This window comes from Lissotriton helveticus, chromosome 1_1, assembly GCF_964261635.1.
Source record: "Lissotriton helveticus chromosome 1_1, aLisHel1.1, whole genome shotgun sequence".
NCBI classification, from domain to species: Eukaryota; Metazoa; Chordata; class Amphibia; order Caudata; family Salamandridae; genus Lissotriton; species Lissotriton helveticus.
This window is the reverse complement of record NC_136057.1, coordinates 466,753,980-466,773,586: the sequence shown is the minus strand read 5'-3', so window position 1 is coordinate 466,773,586 and position 19,607 is coordinate 466,753,980. Positions and strand designations below refer to the sequence as shown.

Sequence of the window (19,607 nt, the reverse complement as noted above, 5' to 3'; positions counted from 1 at the left end):
TACATAGGTGTCTTTCATACCAATTTTTCCATGCATACATTTTCCCACAATAATTGTTATATACCCGGTACATAATAAAAAGCCATTGCAAATTGCTGCTCAGTTTTTGACTCTGGGTTCGTCAGGTTCTTGGTGAACCTACAAGTCCTATATATCCCCACAACCAGGAAGGTCCAGCGGATGTAACAGTATATTGCTTTGAAACATCTGTCATAATTATAAGAAGTTACAGGGGAAAACGTTGACACAAAAGGCTGTTTTTTTCAACTAATTTTCAATTTTTCCTATATTTAACTGTTAGTTTCTATAATGAAACCTTGATGGAGCTACACAAATGACCCCTTGCTGAATTCAGAATTGTGTCTATGTTTCTAAAATGTATAGCTTTCCAGGATCTATTATTGCTTTCACAACCATTTCTACAATTAACTGGAATGAGTTTGAAAGCACAAAAAATAGCAAAAATAGTCTATGTTCCAGAAAAATGCCAAAACTGTGTAAAAAATGTTGGTTTTCTGACAAAAGTCTCTCATTCCCTAAAAGCTGGGAAAATGGTGATTTCAGACCCACAATACCTTTTTTGTTTTTGATAACATTTGCAGGGAAAAACCCAAACGCTTTCATTTGCAGCCCGTTTTTCCCATTTTTCGAAAAAAGCCAAAATGTTGCTGTATTTTGGCTAATTTCTGGAACCCTCCAGGGGAGTCCACAAACCCTGGGTACCTTTAAAATCCCTATGATGTTGGAAGAAAAGGACACAAATTTGGCGTGGATACCTTATGTGGTCAAAAAGTTACAGGGGCCTAAGCGCGCACTACCCCAAATAGCCACAAATAGGCTTAGCACAGGGGGGGGGAAAGGCCTAGCAGCAAAGGGGTTAACGTCAGGGGCAAAGATCATATGACATCACTTTCTATGATAATCACTGAGATCAAAGGATGTGTGTTGTCACTTCCAATGCCCCTATTATTTTGGTGAATTGATGCCCATGAGTAGACCTACTGTACAGTGCCACGGTGGAAAACAAAATATAGCAAAAAAGTATTGTTACTGTCTCCTCTTCAAGCTTTTCAGCACATACACCTACATTGGGGTACGAAATACTCAATGCATTTAACCTCCTCTCAGATGCTTCAAAAAGCAAAACTAGTTGGATCCATTTTTGATTTCTACCGGTATTGATTCCATAGCAGGGTAATTGACCTTACATTATTATTGAGAAAACAGTGTTTCACCCTCTTCCCAAGTAAATACAGTTGCTTCACACAATCAATCAGGATTTATAAAGTGCGCTAATCTCCCGATTGGGTATCCAGGTGTTTGCAGGCCCCGGAGGTTCATTTGAACAGCAATGCCTGTAAGTGGTAGTAGTGGACCCAAATGGGCAAATTACCACACCTCACTATTTGACTTTTTTTAAATCACTTAGTTAGTGAGAAACATTCCCAGATGAATTGTAAATATAGAGGTGCTATCGTAGTTCTGACACACTACTACCAAAGATGACTATTGTCCATTAGATCCCTAATGTCCAACCAATACGCATTCAAATGAACTGCTTTCATCACTCTCATAAACAGTTAGTTCAACCATAAAAAGTCATCGATGTTCCTAAACATGAGATACATAACGGAGAAGGCGAAGGCAAATAAATACATATTTGAAGCAAATTTCAGATTGGATTACATTACTCCATCATAGGTTTACATTTTCATATTTTCACATAAAGGTTTAAGCTTCAGAGAGGGGGAGATAAGCATTGTCAATACATTTTTGGTGCTAGTTTGAGCTTGGATTACATTACTCAACCAAAGTTTTACATTTTCATGCTTCCATATAAAGGCTAAGCGTCATCGAGGGGAAGCTATGTATTGTAAAGAGCATGGACTATGATGGAGTAATGTAATCCAATCTGAATAGGTTTTGATTCACCCTCTCCTTTATGTATCTTAAATCTTCTTTTCTAATTTCCCACACGATTGGTAGTAGATATTTGGCTGACCTGTGCTGGAAGTGTCAATATACAGAATAGAGAATAAACCAACAGTGAAAAGCTTGGAGTATAACAATTGGATCTTGTGTTATTATTGGTCACTAGGTAAATTTATTTGCATGTTTCTTATAAGTATTATTGAATATTGTACTCCTGTTTAGGACTATCCATGACTTTTTATGGTTTTACTAAGTATTTATGACAGTGCTGAATTATTTGAATGTTTATTCGAACAGCCAGGTCTTGAGGGCAATTTGCAATTCCGGAAGTGAGGTGAGGGTCCGGAGGTGCGTTGGGAGGCAGTTCCATGTCTTTGCTGCGATGTGTAGTGTAGTGTAGTGCACTTTGTTTCTTTCCAACTGAATCAGGAAGTTATGTTAACGGGTTTATTGAGCGCAACAGCTGCCCCAGCAAAGAGGTGTCCTGGCGCTGACCAGCGGAGAAGTGACAGAACGTAATAGGCCCGGGAGCTACGGACTGGGGAAAAGAAAGGTTTTTAGAGATTTCCTGAATTCGAGGTAATTGTGAGCCCTCGAATATGGGGTAGTAAAGAATTCCAGAGGATGGCTGCTCTATTCCGAAAAGAGTGACCCCTAAGCACGAACTCTCCTGACTCTAGGAAGTAGTATGAAGTCTATAAAAATGAAAACATATGTGAAATTCATCCAAACCACTGGTATGGATATTCATTTTAAGCATCGCCCTTGTTAGTACCCTATGGAAACTAGTATACAAAGACGGTGGTTGGCTTCATCCCTTTCCAAAAGGAGTTGGGATGCCCTCACAAAGACAAAGGTCAAACGCTCACAGTTAATATGAAAAAAAATATTCTAAAACAGATACCGGGATAGTTGGACGTCTAACATTTTTTAATGCTTTTTAGTAAAGTTAATAAATAATTACTGCTTATCAAACCTGTACTAGAAATGTAAATGCGAAGAAAACATGCAGATGTTTGCTTGAAAATGTAAAGCATTGCCGCATAATTCTGCTTTTCTGCATGTTTTAAGCGCATGAGAACAAAACTTGGCAGCATTTACCTTGAGAAAAATCCCTTTTAGATTTGTGAACACAAATTTTTCGTTTGAACTCGCGCATTCTTGTTCTTTTGTCATATGCACACACGTCTAGGTGCATTTTTTCTTGACTGAAAACATAAATTAATCCAAGAAAGGAAAGCTAATGTATGTTGACAAAATATAAACACTGTTCTGAAGCTCGGTCGGTGTTGGATTTTATTGTAACTCTAATGTATTAGTGCTTGCTGCACAATGTGTCTATACACGACTTTTCATTAAAGGATATTAACCAAACTACCGCTTTGGAAAAGTTTACATCTTTTTCTTGGAATCGTATTTTTACTATTGATGCTAAATATAACACATTCCAAACAGATTAACGGTAAAATGTTTCTGTTTTCCCTGTCCAATCTGCTTTTAGGGTTTTAAACACGGACTGTACAGATGAGGTGCTATAAGGAAATGACGGCTTCATTAGAAGTTGGAATTCTGCAGAGATGATGTTTTAAAACAGCGCAGCAGTGCAAGTATGGACTTCACTCACTCTCGCATCATGGCACCTAGAAGGCATCATCGTGGTAGGGTGATCATTGAAGTGGATGAGTATAGCTCAAACCCAACACAAGCTTTCACGTTCTACAACATTAACCAAGGTCGGTTTCAGCCCCCACATGTCCAAATGTAAGTAATAACAGTCTTTTTATTCTGTAACAGAGTCTCTATATATTAAGTACCGTGCACTATAAAAATAGTATAAAAAAATATAGCATTTCTAAACATTGATTTGCGACATATCGAATTTGCTAAACTTATTTTAAACATTGTGCGTGCTTTTTTAGCATTGCGATGTGTTACTGTTTTAGAAAGGACTAATTAAATTCGCCAACTGCATTATTGCTTCCTAAGGCACATTCTAAGACACACAAATACTCAAATCGAATTCCGTGCTTTAATTTCCTTATATGAGGGGAAAGTTTCAACATGAAATGGTTGTCAGGCTAGTGCGAAACAACTTATTCCATTGCTTCGTGTCTATAGTCCTGTGTTTTTTTTACCGTTTGCTTGTTACTTGCTTCGATTTGTGTGGCAAATGGGTGGGCAGTTACACAAAATGGCCGAACTGTCACTGATTTAAAAACAAAATAAATTAGCAGTTGGCTTGGATCACGATTGTGGTAGAGGTGGAATGTTGTGTCTCTAAAACTAAATCTAGTATTGAAATGACTTGTAAGAAAATACAACCTGATGTCGAATGTTTTTTTAAATTTCTGTATTGATTTTATACACCAATATGTTGCACATAGATCTTTTATTTCTCTGAGAAAATTGATTCATATAATCTATATGACATTATATGAAAGTATTTGGTTTACTTTCTTATAAGCGTGAAACAATGTAGATAAAGCTTATTAGAACACATCACTTTTTAGAAAGACAAACAGCTTTAAAGTCAAACGTTTGTCAGCACATTATGCCATGGCAATTAAAACACTGACATTTACAATACACAATAAAACGTTCACAGTTCATGTTGGTTTAAAACACCTAGGCACAGTTGATAAAATGCTACTCCTTGCTCATCATTCATGGTCAGCTTACTATGTAATAATATAAAGTGTAAGTGCGAATGGATGTCCTGCGACACTATACACCAATTAAATATATTAAATAAAGCGGGTGTAAGGTTTTACATGGGGTACGAGCTAGCTAACTCGTGCCTAGATGCAAATGCCTAGGTCTGCTTCAATTAATTACCTACTCAGAAACAAATATACCTTATAGAATCAGACGACTATCTTGGTCATCAGAATAGAATCTAAGCACAATCGTCGGACTGTGCAAAATGTACCTAACATGTTAAATACAGCATCTTTTCTAAATAACTGCAATTTGAAGACAACCCAGAGGAATAACCCTTAGATGTGTACAAAGTAGAGCACCGATGCATATGCAAACGTGTATAAATTGAAGGTGCAAATAAAAGTGTGCAGTAATATCTCTCAGCCCCCATCTAGTCAGTAAGGTACTCTAGATCGATCATTAGGTCACTAGTTCCTTTGACACAAGAGTCAAGTCTTGTTCCATTTTACATGGGCATATATGGCAGACACAGCCTCCAGAGCTAAACAAAGAGTGACAAAAGCCGAATACTGACTGCCAGTGTATGATTTATACCCACTTCCTTCTCCTCGAACTTTAGCAGGTCTTGTGACTTTCCAAGCAGTATTTATATGCAAAGCAACTGCGTGGTAAATCTCCCTTCAGTCAGCTCTATAACAGAACCTTCGGATTTTCAACAAGATATCACACAGCAGCCTAAAATGCATAATTGTCTCAGGGACACCTTTCGGATCCACATTTAACGGCTTTGTCCCATGATTTAGTAAAGGCCCGCACCTGGAGAGTTCCTAATCTGACCACAGCCACGTTCGAGGGGGGAGGGGAACAACAGATCCAACAAGCATTGCTAATGCATTGTTTTCGCCAGTGTAATGAATAAAGCTGATTTCATCAATCATCGTCCGAGAGAAGGAAAGAGCTCCCTGACAGATAACACAGGAGTGGATGGTGTGATGCAGTGGCCAGAGCTGCTGACTCGAGAGCTGGGGATCCCTGTTAGAGTATGAGCAGCACCGTGCAACACCTTGTGATTCTAAGCAAACCACTTAATCTCTCCGGATGATACATTGTTATATAAATATGCTGCAGTAGTAAAAGGCAAAACTTGATGAAAATATAGTTCCACTGAAGCACATGTGAACTGTATTTTGGCAGCTGGAAACTGATAAGAGAAGCAGATGAGGAACAAGCGTTGGTAAAAGCAGCAAAATATGCTACAGCCAATAGAAATAGCGGAAAGATAAAAGGCACGCACAGGATCCAATGAGAAGCCAGGAAGGAGAGGAGGAGGGATGCAAGTAAATTTTAAGTTAATATTAAAAACAATAGATTTCTTAAATATAGCTCAAGAAATGTGCCGGCAAAACCTAAAAATGGCACCTGTTGCAGATCAGATTTTACTTCGAGATAATTAGTCAGGAGAATACCTTTCGTTGCTTACGCCACATGCATGCCCAATATTTCTTTTTTTAAACAAATTTTATTTGCCAAAATATCACTTATAAAGCAGAGCTCTGTACCCCAGAAACTTCTGCAGCATCTACATACATCATTTTTGACTTTGACTATTTTCATGTGTATACAGGAAAAAATGAAAAGCAATACAAATGAAATATTAACCAAAGAACTGTAACCCCCCCCCACTAACCCACCCCATCGCACTACTGTCCATCCAGAGCAAAAAATCAGAGTAATAGCTTCATTCATACAATTATGATGCGTCATCTCCCATGAAACAACCTTTCTGCCGCCCGCTAGCAAAAGGAGATTATATTGGGTCGAAGTGTCGGGCCAGCGGAGCAGGCTCTAGCTCCAAGCCACCGTAGTCTGCCCAGCGCTTCCAAATTTTAAAGTGCTTTCGTGGACACCCCATGGCTACAAAGGTAGGGGTCTCCAGACCCATGCAGAAGTTCAGACCATTTTTCCAGGCAGAAACAGAGGGCGCCGCTGCCGTCTTCCAGGTCCTGGCAATATCCCTTTTAGCTAGGGTAAATCCCAGCAGCATGAGATGGCGCTTGTAAATATTGCCCCCAATTCCATCCATAATGTGCAGGAGAACCAGCTTCGGTGAACATGGAAGGTCCCACCCCAGTACTTCAGAGAGGCAGGCCATTACCCCCCTCCAGAATCGCGCCAGGGCGGCGCAGTGCCAGGCAGTGTGCAATAGGGTACCCTCCTCATGCTCACATCGAAGACACACAGGGGAAGCCACTAAGCCTGCCCTCCACAACCTTACCCTGGTATAGTACACCTGATGAAGGTATTTGAACTGGATAAGCTGCAGATTCATCGCAATAGCCGCCCCTCGTGGAGAGGCCAAGGCCTCTGTCCAGTCTTCCTCCTCCATCAGGCCTACATTGCCTTCCCATGTCTCCCTAAGATGCTGAAGTGAAACGGAGCTATGTGTAACCAGGGACTGGTAGATTTTAGAGATCTTGTGATCCTGGGGGTCTCCCATAAACACCTTTGCCTCCACCGGACGGGACTCTGCCAGAGTTTCCAACCCCTCTAAGCTAGGGGAAAGGGCACGTCGGAACTGTAAGTATTTGAAGAATTGGGTTTTTGGCATATGGAAGTCTTCTTCCAAGTCCTGGAAGGATTTCAAGACAGGCCCCCGCATAACATCACCTAGGGTATAGATCCCGATATTGTCCCAGTCGCGGAATTCATGCAGAGCCGCCAATACAATATTTTTTTTTAAATATTTCCAAGGTTGCCTTATTCATCTGTTCCGGGTTATCCTATTGCTAAACACAACCTGTGGATGTTAGGATATTCTTAACATGTTAGGTAAGCTGTTATAATTATTCGTCGTCACAGTTCCTGGAAGGCTATTTATTCTATATGTGGCAAGAGATGGACTGGACAACACTTATGTTATAGAGCAAAATACTATGAAATCCTCCAATGCGGCCAATCCCAGCTCAGCTCTTAATACAGTCATTGGAGTAAGGTAAGGTAAGGTAAGTATACTTGTAAAGTGCACTGTTACTCCATCTCGGAGTGTCCTGGCGCTGTATACCGCTGGGGAACCCGTCCTGGCTTTCCCTGTGAGATGGTCCCTCCTGGGCACCTCCAAGGTGAAGCCAGGCATTCCCGGCGTTGATGGGGCTGTTGTGGAGATTAAGCAAGCTATTGCCCAGAGTTGCAGAGTGGGACCCATGGTTAGCGTAGGCATCTCGGCTAGAATTATCGAGTCCGCGGACATTGACCCAAGACCCTGCCGCGTCGGGAATTGAACCCTGGTCCCGGGCCGATCTCTGCTTCAGGGTCTGCCGCTTCTAACCAGTGAGCCACAGTACCAGGACCAAGTTTAATACATTTTGCGAGAAGATGTTTTGCAGCTTTTGAAGAGCCTGGACTTTCGTAAAATCACAGATTTCAGCACCATGGGAGTAGGCAGCCCGTGATTTTGTTTTGAATGCTGTCAGTGCTGGTTTAATTAGTCTCTTGCCGCATGAGTTTGCCAGACGTATCATTGCGCCAAAGTTTTGCATCAAAGTTCTTTTCGACTTCTCCAGATGAGCTATCTAATGTAAAAGATCATCTATTCTCTGCCTTAGTAGTAGTACATTTTGACCCGCTCAATATCTTTACACTCAGCATCAATATCACAACACAGTCCTTGGTATCGTTACCTTTTTTAATTTTAAATGCAGGTTCTGGTCTCTTAATTGAAGCCCAAATTGAGTAAAAGAGTGTCATCTTACTGTGATCTGTAACCAGTGTGAAAACGAATGTATTGCGAAAAAGAAAAATACTAAACTATGGCACAGGTTGAACAGGGATTGGGACACACCTAAATCTTAGCCTTTGGCCATTGCACACTGTGCTGGGTCATAACGATCCTCAGTGGATGGTGGGCTCCCAGCCATTATGTCCTAGCTAGTTTTCTATGTAGGTTTATTTTTTTGCTACTGTTGTTTAGACGTGACGTGGATCTCTTCTTCTGCACTAAAGCAGTTTTTGTTTACTTTGCTTTAGGGTTCGTGGGGACGCTGATTTCCAGCTTTGGGCTTGTAGCCTCTTCCATGAAATAAATGCCAGATGGGCACATTTTAATTCATGTTTACTTTTCTGTGCACATGGTAATAAATCCAGCAGACAGGATTCGGGGTATTTTCTACATTGACATTAGTCATTTTATCAGTGTTTTGCACGACTTCTTTTTAGCGCCCTACTAAGAATCACTTTCCCTCTTTCCCCAACATGCCCATTTAATAGGAGTTTTCCTATTCTTTTACCAGCCTGGAATCAGCATTGTAGGTATGTGTGTTTTTCCAAGATGAGAAACGCCACAGAACACTTCCCTGGGTAACCAGAAACGCTTTTTATAAATAATCAGAACGTTATGCCTCTGCACGTTCATGAGTTTGCATGGCTACTCGCAATGCTCATTGCACTGCTTGTCGTACCCCTGTGAAATTCTCTTTCCTCTCCTGATACCACAAATTCTGAGGGAAGTGCTTACCAAATAGATTAGTGTAATAACAATCGTCCGTCCCCATACCCACTTTTAACCACAAAAAGCAGGACAAAATTATACTTGGGTTATGACATAGCAATTTTATTTAAAGCATGTCCAGCAAGAGACACGGGTATAGCCATATCAGTGCAGAATGCACATCATCAAAACTGCGCGTAACACCACATCACGTTAAAATGAAAATAGCACACAATTCCTGTTTACAAGGGTAGGCTGGCCAGTGAGTCCCAGCCAACATGTCATAAAAGATGCATGCATGGAAACATCCAAACATCACTCGACAGCTTTGTGTTTCCCAAGGGACCATGTACCCCCTTAGTCCCTGCCAGGGAACCGTGTGGCATCTTACCATATGCCACAAAACTGCGGGAATACCCGAGGCAGAGTGCGAAGTGCGGGGAAAACCGCTAGGTCAGCCCCCTTTCCAACCAGCCAAATCCCATAAATAGCCTCTCCTGTAGAGAATTGGCGGTCGTGCTCTCTGGTGCTTCCTAATCCCATTGTCATTTCTCTGCAAATTTAGACCACAGGGCACAGAAGTTACATGCGATTGTCCCTTCACACCCTCCTTCCCCGCAAACACACCTCCACCCACCAATACTATTTTCTTCTCAGTAAGTGTCCCCAGACATGTCTGCATGAATAAATCAAGGCCCCATTTCGAAAGTTGAATGCCATACTGATCAAAGAAATTAGTTGTTCAGGTGCAACAAGCCATGCCTGATGGTCTCAGTGTATGCCACCTTCAAGATTGCTTGAAATGAGTTGTTGAGTTTCTTCACTAGCCTTTTTATAGTTCATGGCCCACACCCCATTGGTTAATGGCCACATAGGTTTAATTTTTACCATAACAACACTATCCTCTGCACCAACAGGCACAGCTTCACCAACATTGATACAATGCTCTTTGGGCGCCCCCACCTTTCCAGCAAGACCATGGCATTTCTAGGGTTCGGCGAAACTCACAGAATTTCACTCCACGGAATTCTGCGGAGGTGCATAAAATTCCAGGACATTCCGCAGAGTTCCTTGAGTAGGCGGAATTCGGCACATCGCGCTGATATTTATTGCTGGGAACTTGTTCCGTACGGTAAAATCGGCATGAACTGCACCATTCAGCATGCTAGAGGGCGCTGCTTCTTTCTACTGCTCGAGTAAAATCTCTCCCTGAGCGGCAGATTTCTCAGGGTGAACGGTCGTGATCTGCCTCGACTGTCCACAATGAAAAATCTCACAAAGAAGAGCTCTGGTGCCCTAAAACCAAGCTAGAGGGTACAAATTCTCGCTTGCAATTGCCACCTTAACGTTGGTGAACTGCGCACAAGAAAAAAACTCTGCCACTCGACGGTTGGCGGAGTTTTGCCGGAACTCCGTGTTCCCAACTGAACGCGAAGTAGGCAGAGCTCTGCGAACTCCACCTGCGCAGCGGAATTATTCACCCTGCCCTACTCCTTTCCCCCTCACATGGAGTAGGACAATGTCTGCCTGGGGACTCTGCCTCACTTTCAAAGCCACTGGCAGATGTGCTGGCACATTTCTCACCTTCAGGCTGTGTATCGCAATCCCATAATGCTCCATCCTTGACTCCCGAATCGCTGCACCAACACACCTTCACAGCCCCTCCTCACCTGAATTGCCGCAGCTAACACACCTTTACAGCCCCTCCTCACCCCCGAACGCACTCTTGAAAGATTAATCGAATGTAAACATGGAATTGTGCGAAATGTACACCAAATAATAATGTAAAAGGTAATGACCTTGTGCTGGGCCTAGGACTACTAAACCAAGTGCACCATGACATAACGCTCAAAGCAGCTGGACCTCGATCTTCATATGGCTTTAATTGTCTCCAGTACCAACCCCATGCCTGCTGCTATTATCGCTATCCAGAAAAAATTTGATGTTGAACCCTCTGGGGAGTCCCTGAGCAAGCTAATGCCCTCTAGCATATGTGTTTAACACCTTGAATGCTATGGGGATTTTTCCCCTGTGCTGGAATTTGACAGATACCACTTTACATGACGAGCTGGGCTCGTCATGAGCATAGCAGGAGGCTACTGCATGACGAGCCCAGCTCGTCATGAGCGTCGAAGGGGTTAAACTGAACCGTAGTCAATGGGGCCCCATTCGCGTGCACTAGTTAGTTGGTGTGGCCACTATCCAGTCTGGCCTGCTAATATTCCCTGACCAGTGCGATTGGGCAGCTCTGTGAAAGTCAAGCCTTGCCTAATCAAACCTAGATTGCCACATTTGTTTTACATCTCCTGACTAAAAGGCTCAACCAGTGTAGCCTGGGAACTACATCTGTCTGCTTAACACCTACCTGTATATCAGTCCATGACCTTATCACTAGCTCAGAAGCTCCAAGGAAGACTAGCGCATATGTTAGACAGAACAGCAGTGCCTCGAAAGGCAATGCGCATACCTCTAGCAAAACCTCTAGCAGTCAGGACAGCCTCGCCAAGTAAGTTGGCCTCCTGCTGTCCTTTCTGGTGTTACCAAGCGCTACCCTCCCCTGAGAACCGATCTGATCCTGAAATCCTTAGTGAGGTCAATCACTTCTCCCCCCAGCGAAAAAGCAGTTGCCAATAGCTGCCACTTGACAGTTGCCAAAGATTTATCTATTTATCTATTTGGTGCACAGACATAATATCGACTCCAAAATATCGTTTGGACAGAATATCGACTCGCGTTTGGACAAAATATCGACAGGACAGAATATAGACAGCCAAAATATCGTTTTTAAGTGAAGTAATATCGACTGTAAATAATATAGAAAGTGAAAATATGTAAGTATATAATATAGATAGTAAAAAAAATCGTTTTTATTTTTAGGGTTCAGGGTCAGTTTGGGGTTTTTGGGTAAAGGGGTATTTTTAGGGTTCAGGGTCAGTTTTGGGTAAAGGGGTATTTTTAGGGTTCAGGGTCAGTTTTGGGTTTTTGGGTAAAGGGGTATTTTTAGGGTTCAGGGTCAGTTTTCAGTTTTTGGGTAAAGGGGTATTTTTAGGGTTCAGGGTCAGTTTTCAGTTTTTGGGTAAAGGGGTATTTTTAGGGTTTAGGGTCAGTTTTCAGTTTTTGGGTAAAGGGGTATTTTTAGGGTTCAGGGTCAGTTTTCAGTTTTTGGGTAAAGGGGTATTTTTAGGGTTCAGGGTCAGTTTTCAGTTTTTGGGTAAAGGGGTATTTTTAGGGTTTAGGGTCAGTTTTCAGTTTTTGGGTAAAGGGATATTTTTAGGGTTCAGGGTCAGTTTTGTGTTTTTGGGTAAAGGGGTATTTTTAGGGTTCAGGGTCAGTTTTCAGTTTTTGGGTATTATTTTATTATATTTTGTTACTATATATATATGTTTTAATAAATATGAAATAAAAAAATATTTATTTAACTTTCATTAATTATTTAATTATTATAAGTTAATTTAAGTAATTTTAAGTATATTTTAGTAATTAATTATTAACATTAATTTAATTTAACACTGTTTTTAGTAAATACGATATTTTTTACAACTATATTTTTGTAAACGATATTTTTAACTTAATATTTTTGTACTTACCGGTTTGTAGATAGAAACTCGATATTTTGACTGTCGATATTTTCTCAACGATATTTTTGATGGTCGATATTCTGTCCCTCGATATTATTTCAGTGATCCATCTATTTATCTATCTTCCTTAGCTTCCACAGCCAGGAGGAATGTGAGCATACCATAATTTGAAACAGAGCCTCTTTACTAGGTCAAGGACGCTTGCCATGCAACCTCATAGGCTCCCATCTTCCCTGGAGCCAGTGCTGATGAGATCAGTTCCGGGACAATTGGGAACCAAGCCCAGGGGGAAAAGGCATCATCCCTTTGTCTACGTCCAGGAGCTTTTTGTTGAAATCTGCCAACTTTAAAGGAGACAGGGCATAATCTACTATGTTTGCCACTCCTGGGATATGCCATGCTTTGAAATGCAGATTCCTTGCCAGTGTTCAAGGCTGGACCCATACTCGTAATCCAGATCCAGGTTTTCCACTGTCCGTCCGTGGTAAAAGTGACTCTGCCCGAAAGTCTCAATTTCAACACACACTGGAATATGTGTTAAGCAAGTGCCCTTGAGAAGCTGCTACCTTCTCAGGAGGATAAAGCCAAAGGCATAAAAAAGGCTCCTTCCTGATGAAGTGTTCATAGTCAGAAATCTAGCCAAGGAGGTCTCAAGAGCAGAGTCAGGATCAGCAAGTGTAGGGAGCGAGGGAACATGCAAAGGAACACAAATTTTTCAAAATTCCCTACAACCAGACTGAGGCCTTTATATAGTAAAAGAATAGGAAAAGGAAATGACATCAAATGCCACATGACATAATACAAAATGGTGTGAGAAAGTCAGGAAGAAACCAAGGGAGCAACAGGCATGATGGAAAGAGAAAAGAAAAGAGAACAAAAATATGAAGTGGAGTAGCTGCAGAGTCGTCTTAAAAGGCAGCTGCAAACCCCCAGGCAGGTGATTGCTATTTTGAAGTTGAAGAGAGATGAAGTAGCAGGCAGGAACCTAGCAACATTAGAGGAAACAGACCCAGGTGAGAGCCTTGCAGCCCGGTGTCTTCTGAGCCGTGGGACCCACGGTACCCCACAAAGTACCACAGATCTCTAGGTCCCAAGCAGCCAAGAAGCCATGTACACAACAGCGAGGCAAATTCTCATCAATGATTTAAGCAAGCGCTAGACCAAGGGACACTGCACCATCAGGTTTTTGATGGCAGATATGATTCTCATATTATTTGACAAGAATACATCACTTCTCCCTGCCAGGATTGCTCCTCAAATGTGAAACACCACCATGATGAGAAGAGGGTCCAAAACGGCTACATGTCTGGTCAGACTCCTCTGGTACCGGTCATCTGGCCAATGTTGCATGCATCTTCTGTTGGCCCAAATAGTCCTGAACCCACATTCCCTGCAGAGTCCTCGTACAAAGTTAACTCTGAGTTGCAGGATGCCGGCTGTGGTGAAATCACAGAGCCATTGAAGTCCTGCATGAAGTCTTATCATACAAGCTGGTCCTCTCTGACCTCCCTGAAAAGACGTGTGTGATGATGCTTGTCTTGAAGGCCGGACGTGGCTGTGGTGATTTTCTTTGAGAAAGCGCAGTCCAGGGTATGACTCTGAGTGCAAAATTAATTTGACCTATTAGGTCCTAAAGCTGGTGTAGGGCAACTTTGGGACACCGCAAGTAGTGCACTGAGGAATCTCAAAATGATTCAACCTTGGCCGGAGGGAGTCTGCGCACTCCTTCTATGGAATTAATCTCAATGCATAAGAATGACAGCTTACTCGAGCAACCCTCAGATTTTTTGTTTTTTGGTGTGAAGGCATTCATCTGCCTGAACCTCATATTCTGCTGAAGCCAAGCTTTCCCACGGAAATCAGATACTTGTGCTATGTAGCCCATGATTTAAGGGCACAGAGTAGGGAATCTCTCAGTTAAAACCTGTCATCCAGATCTTCAACGACATCTCCTCCTAAAACGTCTTTGGGCAGAACTCCCTGTCCTTACCCTGCTTCTAAACGCTCCACATGGAGCAGGTCAAACATATCACAGAATTTCCCTTTACAAATCTTTTACTTGGCTTCAAGGTGGCCACTGCTGCTGGCAATACCTACTGTCCCAGGTTGACCGACTTCCTCTTAGTATGATGGCTTACCTAATGCTGCCGGTTGCGCAGCTTGTACTTAACCCAGTAGGTTGGCTTGAACACTATGGACTTGTCCCTGCAATAATGCTTATTTGGGTGATAAATCTCCCCCAGACTTGTGCTGCCACGTTACTCAGTTGCATATGAGATGGCTAAACAACCCCTCTAATGACCCACTCTTTTCTGTAATTGCCTCCAAGCTTGTCTACTGTTGTTGTTGACTAGCTGACAAACAGCCAGGGTGTGCTAAGGGGGCTCCCATTGTGCCCAAGACCAATGAATAGCTATCTGTGCGATCTGGGTGATGCCGGGCTCCATCATCATATTCTACTGGAAGGTGGGGCAGTATTTTGCGTTACGGCACTGCTGAGACTGCCCACCATATTGCCGCTCCAGAGGGCTCCAAATGCACCGCACTTCCAGGCCAACAGAATGGTACAAAATGCCTCACCACTAAGACAATGTACGCTACGAGAGCCCCAAGATAGCCCCAGATAGAACCAGGAGCACTGCAGCATCAGGCTAACAGCACGGCACAACAGAGAGGATCACAGGTGCTCGCTGCAAGACACCAAATAAACCTACTCCCGCTGGGACCCTGAACACGACAGAAACCCACAAATCAGGCAAGACGCCAGTAAAGTGTAATTTTTACAAGGTTTACAATGTCTTGCAAAGTCCTGGTAATTTGTAAAAAAATGCACCAACATATTGATTTATTAGGTGCAGTGTTGCGTTTTTGCTTTGCTATCCTCAAAGCTAAACTGTGTATTCAGGTGTATTAATATTGTAAGTGTTAAAGCTGAATGAATGAAAATGAATGCATTTTGCTTTGTTAAAGTGCAGCATTTTACCAGAGGTGTCATGGTGCAAAGACCTGTCCAAGACAGTAAAGAAAGCAGACCAGTAGCTAATTAGATGAACCTAGAAGGCAAAGTGTTACAAAAACAAATAGAAACATTAACGATGAGACAAAGCTGAAATGGAAGATCATCCTAAAGTTTGAGTACACAAAAGGAAAAGGGGCGGCCGCCAAGTAGAGAACACAAGAAGAATCTGTAGGAGAGCTTAAGAGGAAGATCCCGAGAGGCACTGCAGCGAGTCAACATTTTGGGTCGAAATATAGGATCTCTGTCCTTAAAAAGCTGTACATACTGTTCAAAGAGAAGATTATTTTGAAAACAATCCAGAGAGGTCAAAGGATTAGACATGGACTCTGCGTTCTTTATACCTAGGAGAAGTCGAGCAGCCCCATTCTGAACAACTTTCACCTGTGTGATATGTAGTTAGACAGAAAAGTTAAATGGCGTTTCCATAATCAGAACCTAAAAAATGGCATCTTGAACATTCATGCGTCGTATTGAAGGAGGATAAAGAGGTGGAGCAGTCAAACAAAAAATAAAATTGCAAATGTAGTTCACTGGAGGTTTGAGGAATCCATGTGATTTGGTCCCCAAGCAGAGTCCCAAACCGAGGTTGGGCCTTCAAGCACCAAAATCACCTCCTTGTCAACATTAAACTTAGCAGAGTTGGCAACCAGCCTGAGTATATATGGCAGTCATACAGGATTGGAAACTAACAGGAAGCTGAGGACTGAAAGTGCAAGGCCTTCCCAAGAAGGTAAAAATCTCTGAGTTATCAGAGAAGGTATAAAAAATGTCATGTTGAATGATCTCAAGCATTGAACAACCTCAAACAGGGGAGAACCTTCAAGGCACCCAACAGGATCAAGAACACATTTTGATTGAAAAGGATGTAGAGCAACGAACAGGCACATACAGCACATGTTGCTGCTCTTTCCAAGGTGAAAATGTTACTCTTTTTTTAAAATATTTTTATTGTTCTGCAATAATTGTCACATCAGTACAGCATTTAAATCCAATATATTGAATCCTTTACAATATATTGTATACAGAGAGCTTTAGTAATCATAATAATGCAGTTTTCTTGTTTCATACAACTAATCCCAATGAGTTCCTAAACCCCCCTCCCACAACTTTCCCAACACTCAGTTCAAAGTATCTACATATTCCGTATTTCACTGGGCCATCGCTGTATGCTACAGTAACATCCTCTACTTCCTCTACTTCCGACATCTCTGCTTTCTGTATTGTCTTCTTCCAACTTTATCAACTGCTGCACCCTTCAGTGTGCGACTATGCCAGGCAGGGGGGAGGGAGGGAGGGGAGGTTGACCTGGTTTAATTAACACTGTACTAGCAACATTTATCTATACCTACGCAGTGACATCATATGTTTCGAATTCTATAAGTATGGCCTGCCAGTCCATTGAGATGTGCGTCTTACGGAGGCCTCTACGCTCCTCCCTCTGCAGTTCGGTCCCTTCTGCTTTCCCCCATCGTATCACCTCTCCGTGCCAGTCACCAGGGTCAGGGGGTCTATCTGATTTCCACCTCGTTGTTATCGTTCTTTTAGCCAATAGGAGGGCCAGATCCACAAATCGTGTGGTGGCACTTTTCTTCTTTTCATTAGGACCTAGGCCTAATATACAGTATTCCGGGGAGGAGTAAGGTCTTGCGGGGGCGATCGCAGTCAACGCCTTGTGGATTGTTCCCCAGTAATGACCCACCCTGGGGCATTCCCACAACATGTGTAGCAGTAAGAACAATGCTTCAGGGGTCTGGTGCGCTCGTGTGAAGTCCATGTGCGTCTTGAGTCTGCCATCTGCGAAGAAGTCACCTATGTGCGCAACACCAGAGTCATGCCATGGTTGGAGCGCGTACTCCGTAAGTGTCCCAGTCCAGAGGGGCAGGTCCAGTAAAGGTATTGTGGGTGCATAGGGGGTTGTCGCGTTCGTGTATTTGACAGCTCTCTTCCAGCACCTAATTGCAGGACGTAATAGATGTGGCGTTAATCTGGGCAATGTGACATTCGGTAGGAGCAGGCGGTGTATGGTTCCGCGGTTTCTATCGTTCGCGGTCATATTTATTTCATGGAGGTTACGACCTGCTAGCCAGTAGGCCAGCCATTGTAGCCGGCAGGCGTAGCCATATGCCGCCATGTCAGGGACTCCCACACCGCCTTGTGATGTTGGTAGTTGTAACTTAGCGAGACTTACACGTCGTCTCCCCGATCCCCAAATCTGTTCCGTCAACATCGTGTTCAGTAATTTAAAGGTGCTCATCGGTATTAGGAGTGGGAGGTTCGTAAAGAAGTATACTAATGGTACCACCATTTTGGAGATAGATATCCTTCCCGCTATCGACAATGGCAGGGTAGTCCAAAATTGTATTTGTGCTTTAAGAGTTGTGATCGCCCTACCCAGATTACCATCCAAAAGGTCTCGTGTGTCGCGGTATATTTGTATCTCTAAATATTTAAATGTCGAGGGCGCCATCTGGAACCTATGTGGGGGGAACAGTAACTGGGCATCTCCAGTACCGCCACTAAAAGAGTAGCCATAGGATTTGGATTCATTTATAGCAAGTCCCGAAATTACTCGGAAAGTTTCAAAGATGTCGGGTATAGGGTCGAGGCAGCCTGACATGTTCTTAACGTACAGTATTATGTTGTCTGCGTAGGCCGACACTACATGTGGGACTAGGTTACGCAGTACTCCTCTTGGTGTAGCTAGGGCTCGGAGTCTATGTAGCAACGACTCCAGGGCCAGTATAAAAAGTAGGGGCAACAATGGGCAACCCTGTCGCGTCCCTCTGGGTATCGGGAACTGTCCTGAGATACATTTATTGGTTCGGACTCGTGCCGTCGGATGTAGGTACAAGAGATTCACCCATGCTAAAATATGCAGGCTGTATGCCGAATCGCGCCAGGGCTGCAAACATATAGTTCCATCTTAGGGAATCAAATGCCTGCTTTAGGTCCAAGGAGACACAGCCCTCTGCACCTCTCCGTGCGTCCTCAAGCAACATCTGGTTCAGTCTCCTGAGGTTGAGCGCCTTGCTCCGTCCGGGCACGAAGCCACATTGGTCCGCATGTATAAGCGCTGGGATGTATTGGTTCAGTCTTGTCGCTAATATCTTGCTAAGAATTTTATAGTCCGTATTTAGTAGGGACAGTGGTCTATAATTCGACATTTGTAAACCATCTCTACTGGGTTTTAAAAGGGAGACTATTAGTGCTTGAAGAGTCGTAGGTGGTAGGGCACTAGCCGCTATTGATTCTTGGTATAGGAGATGTAGCTGTGGAGCTAGTAAATCAATATATGTGATATAGAACTCGGCTGGTAGGCCGTCAGTCCCAGGGGTCTTATTTCGTGGCAAGGCCTTAATTGCTTGTCTGATTTCTGCGGTCGTGATGGGGCGCGCTAGGTCGTCTCGCTGCGCGGTCATGAGTTGTGGAATGGGTAGGTCCTCCATAAAGGACTCGAAAGTCATGTCCGTCATCGGTGGGTGCCGTCCGTATAGGTGTGTGTAGTAGTCCTTAAAGGCGGTATTGATGCCTAATGGTGTCTTCCTACTTGATCATGCACCTCTACTATAGGGGCACACATGGGTGTATTACGCACCATGCGCGCTAGCAATGGTCCCGACCTGTCGGCCTGAGTGTGTTGTCTAGTCGTATATTCCCTGTAATCAATAACCCGTAACTCCTCCAGTAGCTCGGCATGCTGTATATGGGCCTTTTGAAGTTGTGTGAGTTGGTCGTTTGTGCCCGCAGCCTCGCTTTCCAGCATTGCTAGGCTGCCCTCAACCTCCCTTAATTTTTCCACTATAGTCTGCCGCATGCCTATTTTTGTGCCCATGGCCGCTCCCCGTACGGTCAACTTGATGGCGTCCCATTCTATTTGTCTGGTGCTAGCCGTGCCCGCGTTTTTGGTAAAGAACGTAGTTATGGCTTCCGAGAT

The 19,607-nt window shown here is 43.2% G+C and overlaps 1 protein-coding gene across 5 annotated transcripts in view; it reads left to right on the top strand.

Annotated features, from left to right (window-relative positions):
* Positions 1 to 19,607, top strand: part of MPPED1 (metallophosphoesterase domain containing 1) — an 881,293-nt gene that overhangs the window by 176,285 nt on the left and 685,401 nt on the right. For all 5 annotated transcript variants that reach the window (XM_078673877.1, XM_078673876.1, XM_078673875.1 and 2 more), the window contains one exon: positions 3,434 to 3,693. In XM_078673877.1, coding sequence (XP_078530003.1) covers positions 3,542 to 3,693 — 152 coding nt within the window. In that variant the 5' untranslated portion in view covers positions 3,434 to 3,541. The remainder of the gene's footprint in view (positions 1 to 3,433; positions 3,694 to 19,607) is intronic.